This window comes from Muscardinus avellanarius (genome assembly GCF_963383645.1).
Source record: "Muscardinus avellanarius genome assembly, chromosome: 6".
In the NCBI taxonomy this organism is placed as follows: Eukaryota; Metazoa; Chordata; class Mammalia; order Rodentia; family Gliridae; genus Muscardinus; species Muscardinus avellanarius.
Window position 1 is genome coordinate 139,466,944 of NC_137791.1, and position 17,484 is coordinate 139,484,427.

Consider the following 17,484-nt stretch of genomic DNA (forward strand, 5'->3'; position numbering starts at 1 on the left):
CTTGAATTTCACCGAGGACTTTTATCAAATTTCCATTTCCTAAAAAATACTCAACTGCTCAGCTAACTATTAGAAATTATACCTTCCTTCTCCCCAACTAAAATTGTTTACTTCTGTGATTAAGTTTGAAGCCCTAGGTTCCTCTTTGTTCTTAAATTAGAGCTGATAAGGCCAGAGGCTATCTCTTCTCCCTCTGCAGCTACTGGTCAGGCCCCTGGACCTCAGGGGCCAGGCCTTCACGGTGACCAAGGCTTTCCCTAAGTCAGAGGGACCGAGGCCATCCATTCCCACACTTTATTTTTCAACTACTCTGAGGCAGGTAACCTGCTCACACTATAGCAACTAGAATTCAGAGACTTCAGGTCAGGTGTGGTGGCACACACTTGTAATCCCAGCATTCGGGAGGCTGAGATGGGAGAAGCACGGTTCGCCGACAGCCTCAGTTACTTAGTGAGGCCTTTTGCAACTCAGTGAGACCCTGTTTCAAAATAAAGAAGAAAAATAGGGCTGGGGGTATAGCTCGGAGTTGAATATCCCTGGGTTCCATTCCCAGTACCAAAAAAAAAAAAAAAAAAACAATTCTGAGACTTCATTGCCAAGACAAAAATTAAGCTTGGAAAGCTTCCATCTTGAGGTTTTAATTCACACCTGGTAAGGAGAGATATCGTGTGGCCAGAGTGCTCAGGTACCAGGTGCTTGTACATTGGGACACCCATGCAGTCCAGAAAGGCAGAGATAGTGCTACGCCTACCGCTGCTAGGACACGTGTGTGACCTGCGGTCTTGAGGCAGAGCCCCCTGGGAAGCCTCAGAAAGGCAGCGAGGCCCAAGGAGACCCTGAGGGCTGTGTGGAAGCATCCCGAGCACCTGGATGGCCTCAGGCCACCTCCAAGGAAACCAATAATGAAGTGGTCATGGACGCAGGGCAGTGACAGGCCCTCAAGGTCACACATTAGGTCAGACAGAAACAAGATGGTGCACCACAGGCTGAACACCCCCACGGTCCTGGCAAAGGAGCTCACATCCACTAAGGAACCGGGCTGAGAGGGCTTCCAAATGGGGTCAGCCTGTGAACGGTTCTCAGGTGGGTGGGTGTGCTGTACCTCCCCCGGGAGGGAGGCACACTCTCCAACCGTAAGGCCGGAGCAAAGGGCCTGGCATGCTTGGCCCGGGGAGCTGGCGTGGCACACCCCCCTCCACACCTGGGGTTCTCAGAAAGGCGGCCAGAGCCCTGCCAGCCAAGCGGAAGCCTCAGCCTGAGCCTCTCCCCAGCCCGGAGCTAGACCCCCTCGGCCCGACCGTACACCGAGGACCACCAGAGGAAGCTTCTCACCACACCGCTGCACGGGGTGGGGGCGCTGCTGGTTTTATACAAACTGATTCTCACCCCTGGCTAAAAGGATTGAGAAAAATGAGTCTGCACGATCATAATTAAACAAGCAGGAAGACGACTAAAATACACATGCAATCAGTTTACAGAAGTAGGGTAGTGAGGCTGCTAATTATTTGTGAAGGAATGGGAAGAACAGCCCGGCGCCTGGGAAGCGGGTCGCTGCCAAGCCCACGGCCTAGAGATACAGCTGGGACCGTTAAATAAATTTTGTACGATCTAATTAACTTGGTGCGCAATCTCAATTACTTTTCACCCAAGAAATCACTTTTGTTCAGTTTTATGTGTGTCTATTTCCCCTTTAAAAAAAAATGATGTAAGGCCTCGTCAGACAAGTGAGTTCCAAACTGCATTTGTCTTTCAGCGGCTTGATGGCTATGCATTTAAAAACCCATTCTATCTTATAAACTAAAAATTAAACGTGCTCAGCTGTGATGGTCGTCATTGCATCTGCTATTTATATGCTAATGCCCTCCCTGGAAGGCGTGCAAATTGCCCGGCCAGGCCATATCTCATGCGCATCTCCGGCTGCCAGGGACGCACCATCAGAGGACAGAGGGCGGTCGTGCGGCTGACCACGAGAGCACCGGGAGCAGGCCAGGCACAGGTGAGCGTGCCCGAGGTGTGTGAGAACCTTCTGGAAAGATGGCCTGTGAGGCCCGCAGTCATCCAGCAACCAGGCCCTGCCCTTCTCGCCCGACCCACCGGCCACCAATGATGCTGCACAGACCTGTCCTGAGGCGCCTGCGTGGCCAGAGCTGCCGCCAGGGCGCTGGGACCCAGGAGGCGTGAGGCAAGAGGCCTCTGATCATGCGCGCAGAGGCCTACTGCCAAGCAAGTCTAGGGCCCAGATCTCCACTGGTCCAGACAAGCAGCACGTCGCACAACCAAATGAGGGCCAGCAGCTCAGGCCACACCAGTCAGGCGCCTGGGCCTGGAGTGCCCCCAGAAAGGCAGGCTCGGGCGGGCAGGAGAGCCCATTCTCCTGGGATTCCATGCAAGACGTGTTCCTGCTGAACAGGCAGTGGGCATGGTGGAGAAGCAGGTCAAGCTATCACAGGGTCATCTGAACCCACCAGAATAACATCAGACCCAATGGAGTGTATAATCGCCTTGCAGTTGCCGGCACCACTAAACCTTTACCCCCACGAGCTCTGCAGAGAGTGAACTTTGGGCAGAGGACAAGGAAGCTCGTCCTTTCTGCCCCAGCCGAGGGCTAACCCACGTCCTCAGGCAGAGCGCATGGCTGGCGCTCAGAAGCCAGCAGGCAGCCTCTGGGGGAGACCATGCTCCATCAGGCAGCCTCAGCTGGGTGGTGAGGTCAGGCCCACATGGGTTCCCCAGACTCAGTTTTCCCATCTGTAAAGTCGGGGTGACAAAGCAGTCTCCCCTACGCATTACTTCTTGAGCTAAAGGCATAACCATGGGGAGTTGCTGGAGAGAGCTGGGCTTGTTAGGAAGTAGAGCCTGAAAACGGGCGACACCCAGGAGGCAGGACTCCAGGAGCTCCACGCCACAGAGCTCAGGCTGAAATGTCTCTCAGTCCTCACACTGACCTAGACAGAAGACCGGTGCCCGCACCCCTCCCAGCCCTCTGCCCCACAGGCGGCTCGGCCTTCACATGATGGAAGGAGCCGCAGCACCCGGAGTTGTTTACTGCCCGCCGCCCACGGCACAAGGCTTCCCGGAGGCAAGGCTGATTTAGTTTCCCTGCCTTCCCCAGCGTGTGCCTGATGGGCCAACATTTCATTCCATGGGTTACACCTCTGTCCTTCTCACCTACAGGAGCCAACCCACTTGAGCAGCGGCAGGAAGCCCCGACATCAGGGGGCTCTAAGCAGCAGCCCACAGGGCGCAGGGACTCGGGTGGATGGATCCCCTGCCTCTGGTGCAGTCGCGCCCATGGGGACCGGAGAGGGCCACCGCCCTGCTCCCAGGGCCAGCTCAGGACCAGGCAGGCACCCTGCCAGGTGAACAGGTAACCCGACAACCCAGAAAAGGAACGCCACTGCTGGCAGGCAGCATCAAAGAGGCTGAGGCTCGAAATCCCTGCTCTCTGACTTCCTAGTTGGTGGGAAATTAGTATTTTGTTAATTACACAGTAGGAAATAACTGGTGATCCGAGCTACGTAATTAAAGGGCAGGCAATTTAAAAGTTTTCAAAGGATTTTTATCAGTTTAAAGAACGAGGCAGCTGGATTATTACAGCTCGCCTGTAACAGAGCAAGGTGGAAACTAAATCTACCCAATGACCCTCCATATTGATCCAGCTAAGATTTATCCCCAGCCTGCTTCCAAACAGAGCTGACATGGAAACACTCTATAAAACAAACACTTAAACATATTTAGACTGGCTTAAGTATTTTCTGAGAATGGAGCATCTATGTCAAAAGGAAAACAGTACTACGAAGACACCACTGCAACAGACAGAAACGAGAACCTTGGAGAGACGCGGCGTGTCCCGCACAAGCTGCCAGGGCGGAGGAGTGGCTCCACACGCACGCCAGCCGCCCCTGTAGGGCAGCACTGGGCTCGCCCAGGACTGCGCCCGCCGTTGGCGCTCAACTTTTAACTGGGAGCATCGTATTTGCTTTGGCCTCTGACACATTTGTTAGAAGTTCTAACATAAGCCGGGCGTGGTGGCGCACGCTTGTAATCCCAGCATTCAGGAGGCTGAGAGCAGAGGATCGTGGTTCGCGGACAGCCTCAGCTACTTAGTGAGGCCCTCTGCAACTCAGTGAGACCTAGTTTCAAAATAAAGAATAAAAAATAGGGCTCGGGGTGTAGCTCGGAGGTCGAATACCCCTGGGTTCCATCCCCAGACCCACAAAAAAAAAAAAAAAAAAAAAAGAAGTTCTAACATACTTAAATCATGCGTTATTGAATTAGTGCTCCCTGCTCAGCCTGTTCTACATGCAGAGTTAACGATGCCGATCCCGTGCTAAATGGGGAAACAATAAGGGAAATAATTTAAACCCTCCGTAAATTTTATTTGAAAATTAGTGAAGATCACCTCATTCATAATTTCTAATTAAAACAGCTCTAATTAACACATGAGCTGGCCCCCACCCACCCTGCACACACCACTGTAGGCGCGGCAGCCCTGCGCCAAGCTGTAGCTGCAGGAAGGAAGATGGGCAGATACGCCAGCTGCCGCCGCAGCCGCATCTATTCTGGGAAGCGGAGCTCACCTGAGCCCAGCAGAGCCACTCACAGCCAGGGAGCCCGCCAATCACTCCGTCTACAGGCAGCTCCTCGCTCTCAAGCTGCGCGAGCAAACCTCCAAGGATTTCCGATTGTCTTTGTTAAGATCAATGTGTGGAGAAGGGTCTAGAAAGTGTCTATCCCAATGACAGTGGGGCAGAGGCACATTTCCCTTCCCAGTGACGAGACACCATCAACCTCAGTGTCCCCCCCTTGTGGGGCCAGCAGCCCCACACTTCCCGATGGCTGGGGAAGAGAGCTCAGCAGACGCTGTGGCAGTCCCCAGCCCCGGGCAGAGGTGGGTCAGGCCGCCCGCTCAGGTGCATGGCAGAGGGCACGCTGAGCGGGCCAAGGCCACCAATGGCCGCAGGGAGCAGTAAGGGATGGAGGGCCCGGCACCTGTCAAGGCCCACCTCGCTCCAGTGGGGGACGACTCCAGCAGGCCCAGAGGCTGAGACGGTAATGGCACAGGAGGGGGCTCGCACCCTACCCAGCACGCTGGGCAGAGCAGCCCGTGGAGCCTAGCACAGGCAGGGCCATGCCACACAGATCCCAGGTCCCACGCAGCCCGCTTGGTCTCCTCGAGCACGCACACTCCCCCAGGCGCTGTGCAGCTGAGGGCACAGGCCACCAAGCAGGGCAGCCTGAGCCTCCCTGGGCCCAGAACAGCTGAGTTCACCTGGAAGCCTGGCCCCGAAGCTGCAGATCCTCCCCCAACCCTGCAGGGCCCACGCAAGCCAGCCCACGCCATGCAGGGCTGTAGGAGGCCAGGGCAGGTGCTCCAGCATTCTGTGGACAGCCTGGGCCATGAGAAGGTGGCTTGGGCTCCGTAGCCCTAGCACTGCCACCGGCCCCAAGACAGCCACACAGGCCGGTGGCGCCCAGGCCTGGGGAGACAAGCCTGTGCTGACCGGCAGCCCAGAGTGGACACTCCCCGGAGAACTGGCCGTCCAAGGCTGTCCTTGCTACAGCCTGGCCTAGCTGAGGAGACTGTCCACAGACTTCTGGAGCCAGGCCTGGCAAAGTCCTTAGCCCTTGACGGACTCCTGGACAGGAGGCCTCCTCACTCCACACCCTGGCCCTCCGGGCCCCTGCACTCCCGTGGCGCTCATGCTGGGCCCAAGCCTGCTGCTCTGAGGGCCTGCGATCATGAGCATGCAGGCGTGAGCAGAGGTCTCAGCTGCTGACAGGCTATAGGAGGAACCAGCTTCCTGACACACCAGAAACTTACTTCTCACTGTAAATACATCTTGGTCAAAACTCACAAAACTGACTTCATAGATAAACAACATGCGCAAATGAAACCCCTGGGAGGTGTTTACAAGCACCCACAGCAATGCAGCTGGGCAGATGTGGCTGTGGCTCCAGCGGCATGGCCGTCCTGACTGCAGGTTCCTAAAGTGTAAGGGAGAGAGGCAAGGCCGCCCTCTGCTGGCACGGGTGTGGCACGGCACACCGCCTGCACAGCCTGGACCTGGGCAGTGGCCGCTCTTAGGGACTTCTGGGCTGCACCACCATCCTGATCAGTTGCCAGGGGAGGCCAGTTGGGTCACCAAATCTGGACACTAGGTGCTGTCCACTCCTGGTGCTAGGTTGGGGCCTCTTAGTGGCTTCAAACTTTGTTTTTTCCCCATCAAAGAACACAACAGTGTTCTTTCCATCCAAAGCTACCTTTGAAAATGGGTAGTGTGTGCCAGGCTACTTCCCCAGGCTGGGGCTGAAACGCCCCTCACTCAGGCTGGGTCTGGGGTCTTGTCTCCCCAGGGAGTGTGTAGCTGGTGTATGTTTCTTGGCTCCGAGATGAGGTGAGAGACTCCCAAAGGCAGAAAGGCACTGTCAGCCAGGTCTGCTATGAGGTTTTGTGCCTCTCCACCCCTAGGTCCAGGCATACCCTGGGGCCTCATCCTCTCCACACCGCAGCCACTGAGCCAGTCCCACAGGACCCAGCCCAGCCCGCATGCTTCCCTGGGGCACTGAGGCTCCTCCACCTCCTCCAGGTGCTGGTTCAGCAGCGCCCTCTGCTGTCCAGCTGGCTCCAGTGCACCCATCAGCAGGGGTCCCAGGCACAAGGCCCTGCCCACCTTGAGTCCTTTGCCTTGCTCAGGGAGCCCCAGCAGCCTCCCAAAGGGCACCATGCCACACCCCCAGGCTCCCAGAGCTCTCAGGGGGCTCTGCTCTGGCTGGCCACTGTGCCTCCCAGCCCAGGGGACCCATCTGCTAGTGCTTTCCTAGAAGCCCTCACTCACTTCACCGTGCCAGAGAGGGCACAGTTGGACCCTGGCCCGAGGGCACTCAAGGCCAGCATGGACAGCAACAGCACTCACCAGCAGGAAGTGCCTGCGGTGAGTCAGGTCCTGCCCTGGTGTGGCCACCGGGACTCAGCCAAGGAGCATGGCTACTGCTGGGCCCTGTGGCACTGCAGCAAGAACCCAGCTCTGCATGGAGGAGCTGGGAGCGTGTCCAGGCTTCCTAGGACCCCCACCCGCACACTCACCTCGCGACTCTGCCCTCCATCGGGCTCGACGTCCAGCTCCTCGTACTTCTTCAAAGCGAGTTCCAAGTCTGTCTTCAGGTCAATGGCACGCTTTAAGTGTCCACTATGGGTCCCTGCACGGGTAAACCGCTGTAAAACAAGGGAGTGAGTCACAAGGGCCCCAGGCAGGCCAAGGGAGTAGCCCCACCAGAGGGCACACACCTGGCTACAGGCCTGGGGCCCCATCTCTAACCCCGCCTGCGAGCCCTCAGGCAAGGACAGAGCCTTCCAGGGTGGGGGCTCACCACACGGTCCTGCCCCCAATGCTCCCCGAGGGCAGGGCCCACAGTCCCACCACCTGTCTCCTCACTCCACCTGGGCTCCTGGCCTGACAGAGACACACCCAGGCCAGGTGCCCGCCTCACCTGAACCCAGGAGCACACGGCAGGCAAGAACTTGTTCCGGATGAGCTTGAGCACGTCGCGGGTAGCATGGATGATGGCGAGGTTGTCCTCACTCTCCTGCACCTTCAAGCCACCTGGAATGAGGTGAATGGGTCACAGGGGACTCAGGCTGACCGCGCAACAGAGGCCATTGCAGCCCAGGGGGTCACTGGGTGCCCACCTGGGGCCAGGCATGTGGTGACGGAAGGAAGTTGCTATTCATCTGGCCCCACAGCAAGCCCCTACACTGCAGCCCCCATGGCCATGGCCACCCCTCCCCATCCTAGGCCTCCGACAGACTGGCCCACCCCTCTGCAGACCTCCCCTCCCTGTGCTCAGGCGGCTCTGCCTGTCAGCCCTGGGGTCTTGGTGGCCCGCCATGTGACCCCAGGGAGCTGTCTGCCAGGCAGCAACACGCTCAGGCTGGTGCGGTGGGATCACAGGACATCAGTACAGCACCTGCCGGAGGGCAGAGAGCACCCTACACCTCACTCCGAAGCACTGACGGCCCCCCACCCTGGAGGAGGGAGCCCCCAGAAGACAGCGCCCAAAGCATGCAGCCTAGAGAGCCTGAAGCCCCCATGCCCACGCGGGCCCATGTGGCGCCCGTGAGGCCGGGGTCAAGGGGACACAGGGATGGGAAACTGAGGCTGAGAGGCGCAGCTGTGGTGCATCCCTGTCCCTGTGAGCTTGGCAACCATGCACCAGGCCTCCCTGTGAACGTGAGCAGGTGTCGCTGCTGTCCTCACGAATGCAGCCTCAGCTTGGGTACACACTCCTCCCAGGCAAAAGCAGCAGCCCGGACAGAGGCCTGACCAAGCCAAACACCTCTTGGCCCGGCCAGGCCCCCTGCCCTGCTCACAGCCTTGCTGGAGAGGCCACGAGCTCTGTGACTGGCTACTGGTCACAGAGGTGTGGCAGGGCAGGGGCAGCCCAGTGCCAAGACCCAATGGGAAAGGCAAGTTTGAGGTGCTCCCCAAGCCGGCCACACCCCAAGAGTCCACTGCAGGCCAGGCATGAAGCTCATGCCTGTAGTCCCAGTACTTAAGAGGCTGAGACAAGAGGACTAGAGGTTTGAGACCAGCCTCACCAAGTTGCTGAGGCTCTCAGCCACCTAGCATAACCCTGTTTTCAAAATTAAAAAATAAAAAAGGGCTAGGGGTATAGCTCAGAGGGTTTAATTAAACCGTACCTGGGTTTAATTCCCAGTACCAGAAGAAAGAAAAAAAGAAGCCACTGCAGGCTCAAGCTCAGCCTACTGCCAGTGCAGGAGCAGCCCTGGGCCAGTCCGGAGCCGGGGCAGCCAGTTACCCGAGGGGAGCTCCACGTCCAGCGTGTACTTGTGCGAGCCAAGCCCATGGCTCCGCACAAACTGCTCCGGGTCGCTGTCCTCATCCTCATCTTCCGAGAGGTCCGCTGCAGCTGTCGAGGATGGCCCTTCTCCACCCCCAACAGCTCCTGGGGGGGGTGCGGAGGCGAGCAAGTCCCTGCTGCAGCATGGCTGCTCCTCATCCTGGAGGTCCGGGCTGCGGGCGCGCCGAGGGGCTGCCCCCTCGTCAGCTGGGCCAGGTGTCTTGCCAAGCAACCCAGCTTCCAGGTGCGGGCCGAAGTCCAAGGGCACCAGCAGCCTGAAGCAGCTGTCCACTTCCATCAGGCAGCACGCAATTTCTTCAGACATTTCTGGCAGAGGGAGACACTACTCACTCCGCCTCTCAACCAAGTGAAAGCACACCCACCGCAAACCGCGCCAAGGCCAGCGCCGGGGCGCCGAGCAGCAGCAGCAGCTGCCCGCACCGCAGGCCTTTCTCACCTGGGTGCCCGCATTAGGACAGCTTTCCACACCTCAATAACCACCAGCTTATAGGCTGGGTCTGCGGAACGTGCGAACGCCAGCATGGGATGAACTTCAGAGCGGGAGCCAGTGACCAGGGCAAGGCCTCCACCATGAAGCATCGCTGCCCCCACTGCCTGAGGGCTGAGCCAGCTCGCCCCCCTGGCCTCCTCCCGAGCCTGCATCTCAGGTGGCCTGGACAGGTCCACACCGAGCACAGGCGCTGGAGGGAGTTTGGGCGTAGGCAGACACCCAGAACTACTGCCTGAGAGTGCTGGGCCACTCTGCAGGAGGGCAACAGTGCCCCTCAGCGCTGGGTCCCCACAGCCTGGGTGCACCCCCTCAACACAGGGGCTGGCTGCCACAAAGTCCGTGGTGGGGACGTGGGGAAAGGCTGCTGTAAGACAAACGGGGGCAGTCAGATGACTGGGCAAGAGGACGTCCAGCCAGGCCACCAAGCACAGACCACGCCCGGGCACACATCTGCCCCCAGCCTAGGAACAAACGGCAACTGGTGATCCCGGCCACCAGGGGGCGCAGGAGGCCTGCGGAAGCGCAGCCCCAGCCTTGCTGGACCAGTCTTCCTGCCCACCTGGGTTTCCTACAACCAGGGGTCCTGAGCCTGCGGGGACAGGCGGGCTGGCTTAGCGGAAGGCAGCTCAGTAACAGCTACGAGCAGGCGCCGAGCTGCAAGACACCTGGGTCAGGGAGCTCACCCTCCATCTCCCTTTCAGCCTGTTGGGCTCTTTCTCGGTAGATTCTATCCAAGTGCTTCTGCTTCTCCTCCTCTCGCTTCCTTTCTGCCAGAGTCCGAGCATTTACATCTTGGAAATCCACCTGAGAAATTGAGAATAAAGATTAAGACTGCCTACAACAAACACAAAGGTAAAGAGACACTACCATCAGTACACAGCCAGGGTCTCTGTGCGTCAGATAGTCCAGAGCTTCAAACAAGGGATGCCTACGGCCCGGGCCTGGAAAGTCTACATGTCTGACTGTGTGTGTTACGGGGGACTGAACCCAGGGGCATTTCTATCTCCAAGCCACACCCCCAGCCCTTTATTATTTTAAAAAAGGGTCTCACTAGGTTGATGAGAGTCTCACCACTTGCTGAGGCTATCCTTGAACCTGCGATCCTCCTGACTCAGCCCCCAAGTACTGGGATTACAAACGTGCCACCAAACCCGGCTTGTCGATGCTTGAGATAAAAGTACAAAGACATCAGCTCTGAGCCAGGTGCCCTGGATAGCATCTGTTGTTCCAGCGATGCAGGAAGCTAAAACAGGAGAAACGCTTGGGCCCAGGAGTTCAAGGCCATCCTGAGGAGGAAAGTGGAACCGCATCTCAAAAGGATTCCCAGCCCTAACTACATAGGCAGAGAGGCAGCAAGTTCCTTCAGTCAGAAGGTAAGGGCTGCAGGCTGGGCCCCGGCGCCGGACGCTGAGGGTGACCCGGGGAGGAGACACGCTGCAGACATGCAGGAAGCTTAGAGCTCGAGCCTCCTATGGTGAGAGCTGGGGCACGATGAGGCCTGCGCAGTGCCAGAGCTGGTGAGGGCGGCAGCAGCAGATCCTGGTGGAGACAGAAAGTGCAAGGGCAAGGCCCATCGCAGAACAGCTACCTTCAAAGGTGTCACAAGCCAGATGTAGTGCATGCCTGAAATTCCAGTACTTGGGAAGCTCAGGTAAAAGGATCATGGGTTCAAGAACAGCCTCAGCAACAGAGAGAATTTCAATAACCTAGGGAGACTGTTTCAAAATGAAAAGTAAAAAGGGATGGGGGTGGAACTCAGAGGCAGACTGTCCCTGGGTTCAATCCCTAGTATCACATACACACACACACACACACACACACACACACACACACACACACACGACCAGGGGGTGGCACACACATGTAATCCCAGTACTTGGGAGGCTGAGACAGGAGGATTTCGATTTGCAGTCAGCCTCAGCTATTTAGTGAGGCCCTCTGTAACTTAGTGAGACCCTGATTCAAAATAAAGAATAAAAAATAGGACAGGGAGTGTAGCTCATAGATCCCGTAGATGCCTCTGGGTTCCATCCCCAGCACCAACAAAAACAAAACAAAACAAAGGTGCTGCAAGCCTGAAGGCCCATGGCCACCCATACCTCTTCCTCAAAGCTGTGCCTCCCCTCAGGGAGCCCTGCCTCACCATGCCCCAGGATGGCCCAGCAGCCCAGGAGCCACCCCTGCCACACCACCCATGGGCACCCTGCACTCCCAACAGCAAGTGTTCTGCCCTCCTCAGGACTGCCCAACCCGTCCAGGGGACCCGGGCAGCACTGTGGAAAGCCTACCTTCTTGGTGTGTTTCAGGAAGTGGTAGCCCAAGGCTAGCTTCTTATAGGCCTCACCAAACTTCTCGTTCCAGCCCTCCACAGCCCGCATGGCCGCCTGCCTCAGCCTCTGGGCCGCCTCCCTGGGGGGTGGCAAGGGCCGCTCGTGGTCCGTGCCCAGTGTGAGCTCCAGGAACTCCTGGAAGTCGGAAATGAGCAGCACCCTGAACTGGTGAGACCTGGTGAAGAGCCCGTCCACAATCTGAAAGGCGGAGAGCCGGACCTCAGCATGGCCCTGGGTCAGCTGGGTTTTCAGCAGGCGGTAGGCGTGGCTGAGCTGTTCCTCCGAAGACCTAAGGGTGTAAGCCAGTCTGACCAAGTGCCCAGCACTCGCTGGACAAGTGGGTCTACACTGGTTGTCATACATGGCAGGGCTGTGGCTACACCGTCTCCAGTCTTCTCCACCTGGGCTGGGCTGGCACGCCACTGAGGACTGAATGTGGCTCCACCTACTTGTTTTTTGGGTTTTTTTTTTTTTTTTTTTTTTTTGCAGTACCAGGGATGGAATCCAGGGCATTCTATCTCCGAGCTACACCCCCCCCAACCCTATTTTTTATTCTTGATTTTGAAACAGGGTCTAAGTTGCAAAGTGCCCATTAAGTAGTAGGTGAGGCTGGCTGAGAACCATGTCTCAGCCTCCCGGATTACAAGCATGTGCCACCATGCTCCACCTGCTTTTTGTTTCTTTTTGTGGGTCTGGAGATGGAATCCAGGGGCATTCAACCTCTGTACTACACCCCCAGCCCTATTTTGTATTCTTTATTTTGAAACAGGGTCTAAGTTGCAGATGGCTTAAGTAGCTGAGGCTATCCGTGAACTGTGCCCCTCCTCTCTCAGCCTCCCATATGCTGGGATTACAAGCATGCCCACCACACCCAGCTCTCCACCTGTTTTTGAATGGTCCACACACCCAGAGTGTTTCCTCAACTCTGTGTGTGTGGTACTGGGCCCTATTTTACTTACTTATTTATTTTGTGGTACCAGGGATGGAATCCAGGAACATTCTACCTCCGAGCTACACCCCAAGTCCTATTTTTTGTTGTTGTTGTTTTTTGTGGTACTGGGGTTCCTGGAAGCCCTTCTACCTCCGGGCTACACTCCCAGACCTATTTTTACATTTTTATTTGGAAACAGGGTCTCCTAAGCCAACGCAGGCAGCTGGCTTCGAACCTGCGCGATCCTCCTGTCTCTGCCTCCCAAGCGCGGGGATTACAAGCGTGCGCCACCACGCCCGGCCAAGTCCTATTTTTAAGTCTTTTTTGTGGGGGGGGGTCTTGGAATGGAACCCAGGGACATTTGACTTCCGAGCTACACCCCCTGCCCTATTTTTTATTCTTTATTTTGAAACAGGGTCTAAGTTGTGGAGTGCCTCACTAAGTAGCTGAGGCTGTCCACAAACGATGATTCTCCAGTCTCAGCCTACCAAATACTGGGATTACAAGTGTGCGCCACCACGCCTGGCTAGTCTTTTTATTTTTTGAAACAGGGTCTCACTGAGTAGCTGAGGCTGTCCGTAAGCCGCCATTCTCCTGTCTCCACCTCCTTATTGCTGAGATTACAAGCATGGTGGCCACTACTCTATTTATTTTGAAACAAGGTCTAAATTGCTGAGGCTGGCCTCGAACCTGAGATCTTCCTGTCTCAGCCTTCCAAGTGCTGGGATTACAGGTGCACACCACCACGCCCAGCACGTTCTTTCTCAAAAGGCAGAACTGGGCCGGGCGTGGTGGTGCATGTTTATAATCCCCATGCTTGGGGATTGCACAGGTTTGAAGCCAGCCTCGCTGGCTTAAGAGACCCTGTTTCCAAATTTAAAAAAATATATAAAATATATATAAAATATAAAATATATATAGAGTGTAAACTGGAGGAAAGGTTCCATCCCCAGTACCATAAAAAAAAAATTTTAAAAAAAGCAGAACTGGGATTGCGCCTCAGGAGGAGTGCTTGCCCAGCAAGCTCAATACCTGGGTTTGACCCCTGGCACTGCTAGACGATTAGTAACATAAACGGTCAAGACACTTGAAGAATGCTTCTTGATATGTGAAACAACGTGACCACAATGCCTGCATCCACTGATAAGCTTCCTTGGATGCCACAGCTTCACTTGCACCCTCTATCTTGTTTCCAGAGCTGCGTGTTCTAACAGGGACCCAGCTGCGCAACCTCAAGAACTTTCCATCAGTTCTTCACAGAAGAATCTGGCTGCCTCACAAAAGCACAGTGGACTTCAGCTGGGTGCACAGACCTGACCTCCTCCACAAGCAGCCAGAGGCCCCCACGGCCCCCCAGCACCTCTTCCAGCTCTAGCGCCTGGTGTAAACCACAGAGTTAGAGGCTTTCTGGGCATGAAGCAAAACCTGGTCTGAGTTGGAATACTTTTTATTAAAATATAAACACATTATCACTTAACAAATGATCACTTATGTTGCTCTATTTTGTAAAATATACAACCAATACCCCTAGGCTCATGTTCCCAGCATCAAAGAAGGAATTGTGTTTCCTCCCTGAATCTGGTTTCCTAAGCTGTACAGCAGGGATTCCTACAGATGCTTTCCTTAGAGGAACCAAGGAGGATGGGCAATAGGCATATTCTGAAGACAGAGTGTAGCTGGGGATGTGGTTCAGTGGCAAAGCTTTTGCTTGGCCCGGGCAAGGTTCTGGTTCCATGCCCAGTACTGCCATAAATCCTCCAAACCCAGAGCAATTCCCCAACTGTGAGCTTGCTCCCTTCCCATATTCCAATGGTAAAGATGTACGTTTAAGCTGGGCGTGGTGGCACACACTTGTAATCCCTGCATTTGGGAGGCGGAGACAGGAGGATCGCGCTGGTTCGGAGCCAGCCTCGCTGGCTTAAGAAACCCTGTTTCCACATAAAAAGGTAAAAAAATAGGTCTGGGAGTGTAGCCCGTGGGAGTGTATCCCGGAGGTAGAAGGGCTTCCAGGAACCCCAGTACCACCAAAAAAAAAAAAAAGATGTACATTTACCTGCAGATCACACAGGTGCCCTCACGCTCATCAGTTTCATGCTTTGTAACATAGGGACATGGGAATGATCTGTCCTACCAAGCACAGTCCCTTTCTATGTTCTGACCTCAACACCCACAGCAAAAGCACTGCCCCAGAACCACTGCCTGTCAGAGCCCAGCCCTGCAGAGCCCTGGGAAATATTCTGGCATGCTACTTGGTAGTTGTCTCCAAGCACTGGCAGAAGGGGATGGCTCAGATATGCAGGTGGACGTGGTATCACACACCTGTAATTCCAATACATAGTAAGCTGAGACATGAGGAACCCAAGTCCAAGGCCAGCCTTAGCAACTTACAACTCTCAACAACTTACAAGACCGTTTCCAAATAAAAAGTAAAAGGTCAGGCGTGGTGGCGCAGGCTTACAATCCCTCCTTCCAGAGGCGGAGGACAGGGGATCACAGTTTGCAGATAGCTGCAGGTACTTAGCAAGGGAGGTCCTTCACAACTCAGTGAGACTATGAGGACCAGGACTGGGGGTGTAGCTCAAAGGTAGGATGCCCCTGGGTTCTATCCCTAGTGTTGCAAAAACATAAACAAGCCGAGCATGGTGGCACACGCTTATAATCCCAGCATATGGGAGGCTGAGACAGATGAATCATGGTTGGTGGACAGCCTCAACTACTTAGGCCCTTTGCAACTCAGTGAGACCCTGTTTCAAAATAAAGAATAAAAAAATAGGTCAGCCGTGCGTGGTGGCGCACACTTGTAATCCCCGCTTTGGGAGGCAGAGACAGGAGGATCGCGCTGGTTCCGAGCCAGCCTCGCTGGCTTAAGAGACCCTGTTTCCACATAAAAAAGTTAAAAAATAGGTCTGGGAGTGTAGCCCGTGGGAGTGTATCCCGGAGGTAGAAGGGCTTCCAGGAACCCCAGTACCACCATAAAAAAAAAAAAAAAAAAATAGGTCTGAGGGTGTAGCTCAGAAGTAGAATGTCCCTGGGTTCCATCCCCAGTAGAGCAAAAATAAAATAATAAAATAATAAGACTAAAAGCTAGTGCTGGGGGTGTAGCTTGGAGGTATAACGACCCTGGGTTCCATCCCCAGTACCGCAAAATAAAAATAAAAATAAAGTAAAAAGCCAGCCTGAGGATGTAGCTAAGAGATGGAATCCTCATGTGTTCAGTCTCAGCACTATAAAAAGAAGGAAAAGAAAAAAAAAAAGACGGTGATGCAAAGATCTGGGCTGCAGAAAAACTTCACTATCCCAGGTGTCACAGGCTCAGAGGGCCGGTTACCACGAAATGCTGAACCTAAAGACATACTTGCAGATTTTCTTCAGTTCCTTCATTTTCTCGGGATTCAGTTGGGGTTCTCCTGAAGTTGTGAGCTCTTCTACCAACTTTAAAAGTTTTTGATCCATATCTAGAAATATGGAATGCACAGGTGTTACCACCTACACGGAACACTCTTGGTTTTATCAACAAATGGTGAGCGCTCCCCTCGGTCGGGATCGCTGCGGGACGACCGCCCGGGCAACAGGGCAACCCAGGCGCTGCGGGGCCAGCCCGCCGGCGCTCCGGTGACAATTGGGAAGTTCCGGAGACGAGGCCGCGCAGGCGCAGAGGGCGCTCGCCGACGCCGGCGCCGGAGGACCGGGCGCGCCAGCCGGCGGGGGCGGACGGCCAGGGCGGCGGCACCGCGCGCCCGACCCGGGGCCAGACCCCGCCGCCCGGCCGCCGAACGCGACCCGCCGGGCTGGGCGGCCACCGCGGAACCTACCGCCGCCCGGCCGCTCGCCGCGCCCGCCCTTCCGGCAGAGGCAGCGCGCCGTCAGGAGCCCCGAGGAGCCGCGGCCGTGGGCTCGACGAGAGGCCTGCGCCTGCGCCGCCACGCCCCTTCCGGCGGAGGCCGCGCCCACCTCGCACCACGTGCCCCTAACGGCGCGGCCAATGGCGATCTGCGCGATGACGCAGGCGCGCTCCCTGCTAGGCCGGGCGGCTGGAGGAGGGCGACGCGCCAGAAAAAGGAGGCGGGAGGGCGCAGCAAGTCCTTAAAGGGGCCGCAGCCCCGCTGCAGGGGCGGGGCGTCGTGGTCGTCGGCCGGCCCCGACCCTCCAAGCCGAGAGGCCTGGACCTGCGCCGGCGGCCTGACTGCTGCAGCGGCCCCCGGGCCGGGCGGGCAGCTCCTCCGCGGCCCCCGCTGCCGAGCGCGCGCCGCTCACAGGCCTGGACCCTCACTTGTTTTTCTCTTCTCCACCCCCGGGATTGCTCCCTGAGAACAGGGGTCTTTGTGCTGTTTCATGACGACAGACACAGTAGGTGCTCAATATCTGTTGAATGAATTAGTAAAATTAGAAAGCCAGGGTGAATCTTGGTGGGGATAGAGCCAGCCGAGCCCTCCGTGGTACTTGTAGGCAGCTGAGGCTGTCTGCAAACCTGGGCGCTCCGTCTCCGCCTCCCAGGCGTGCGCTACCACACCTGGCAACCCTGGCCATTTTTTATTTATTTATTATTTATTTTTGCAGTACTGGGGAAGGAACCCAGGAGCATTCTGCCTCCGAGCTACATCCCCAGCCTTATTTTTTCATTCTTTATTTTGAAACAGGGTCTCACTAAGTAGCTGAGGTTGTCCATGAACTGTGATCCTCTTGTCTCAGTCTCCCAAATGCTGGGAGCCACCACGCATGTGCCACCACGCCCAGCTATTTTTATTCTTTATTTTGAAACAGGGTCTTATTAAATTGTGGAGGACCTCACTACATAGCTGAGGCTGGCTTTGAACCTGTGATCCTCCTGTCTCAGCCTCCCTGGTATGGAG

General features: G+C 56.0%; 1 protein-coding gene across 2 annotated transcripts in view; it reads right to left on the reverse strand.

The window, feature by feature from the left end:
- UVSSA (UV stimulated scaffold protein A) overlaps window positions 1-16,090 on the reverse strand; it is a gene marked incomplete at both ends in the record, with an annotated part of 33,545 nt that extends 17,455 nt beyond the window's left edge. Inside the window, 6 exons of one of the 2 annotated variants that reach the window (XM_080697027.1) lie at window positions 7,088-7,216; window positions 7,492-7,604; window positions 8,821-9,189; window positions 10,057-10,177; window positions 11,662-11,992; window positions 15,990-16,090. In XM_080697027.1, coding sequence (XP_080553153.1) covers window positions 7,088-7,216; window positions 7,492-7,604; window positions 8,821-9,189; window positions 10,057-10,177; window positions 11,662-11,992; window positions 15,990-16,087 — 1,161 coding nt within the window. The remainder of the gene's footprint in view (window positions 1-7,087; window positions 7,217-7,491; window positions 7,605-8,820; window positions 9,190-10,056; window positions 10,178-11,661; window positions 11,993-15,989) is intronic. The other variant, XM_080697026.1, reaches the window with a different exon arrangement.
- Between the last annotated feature and the right edge of the window lie 1,394 nt (window positions 16,091-17,484).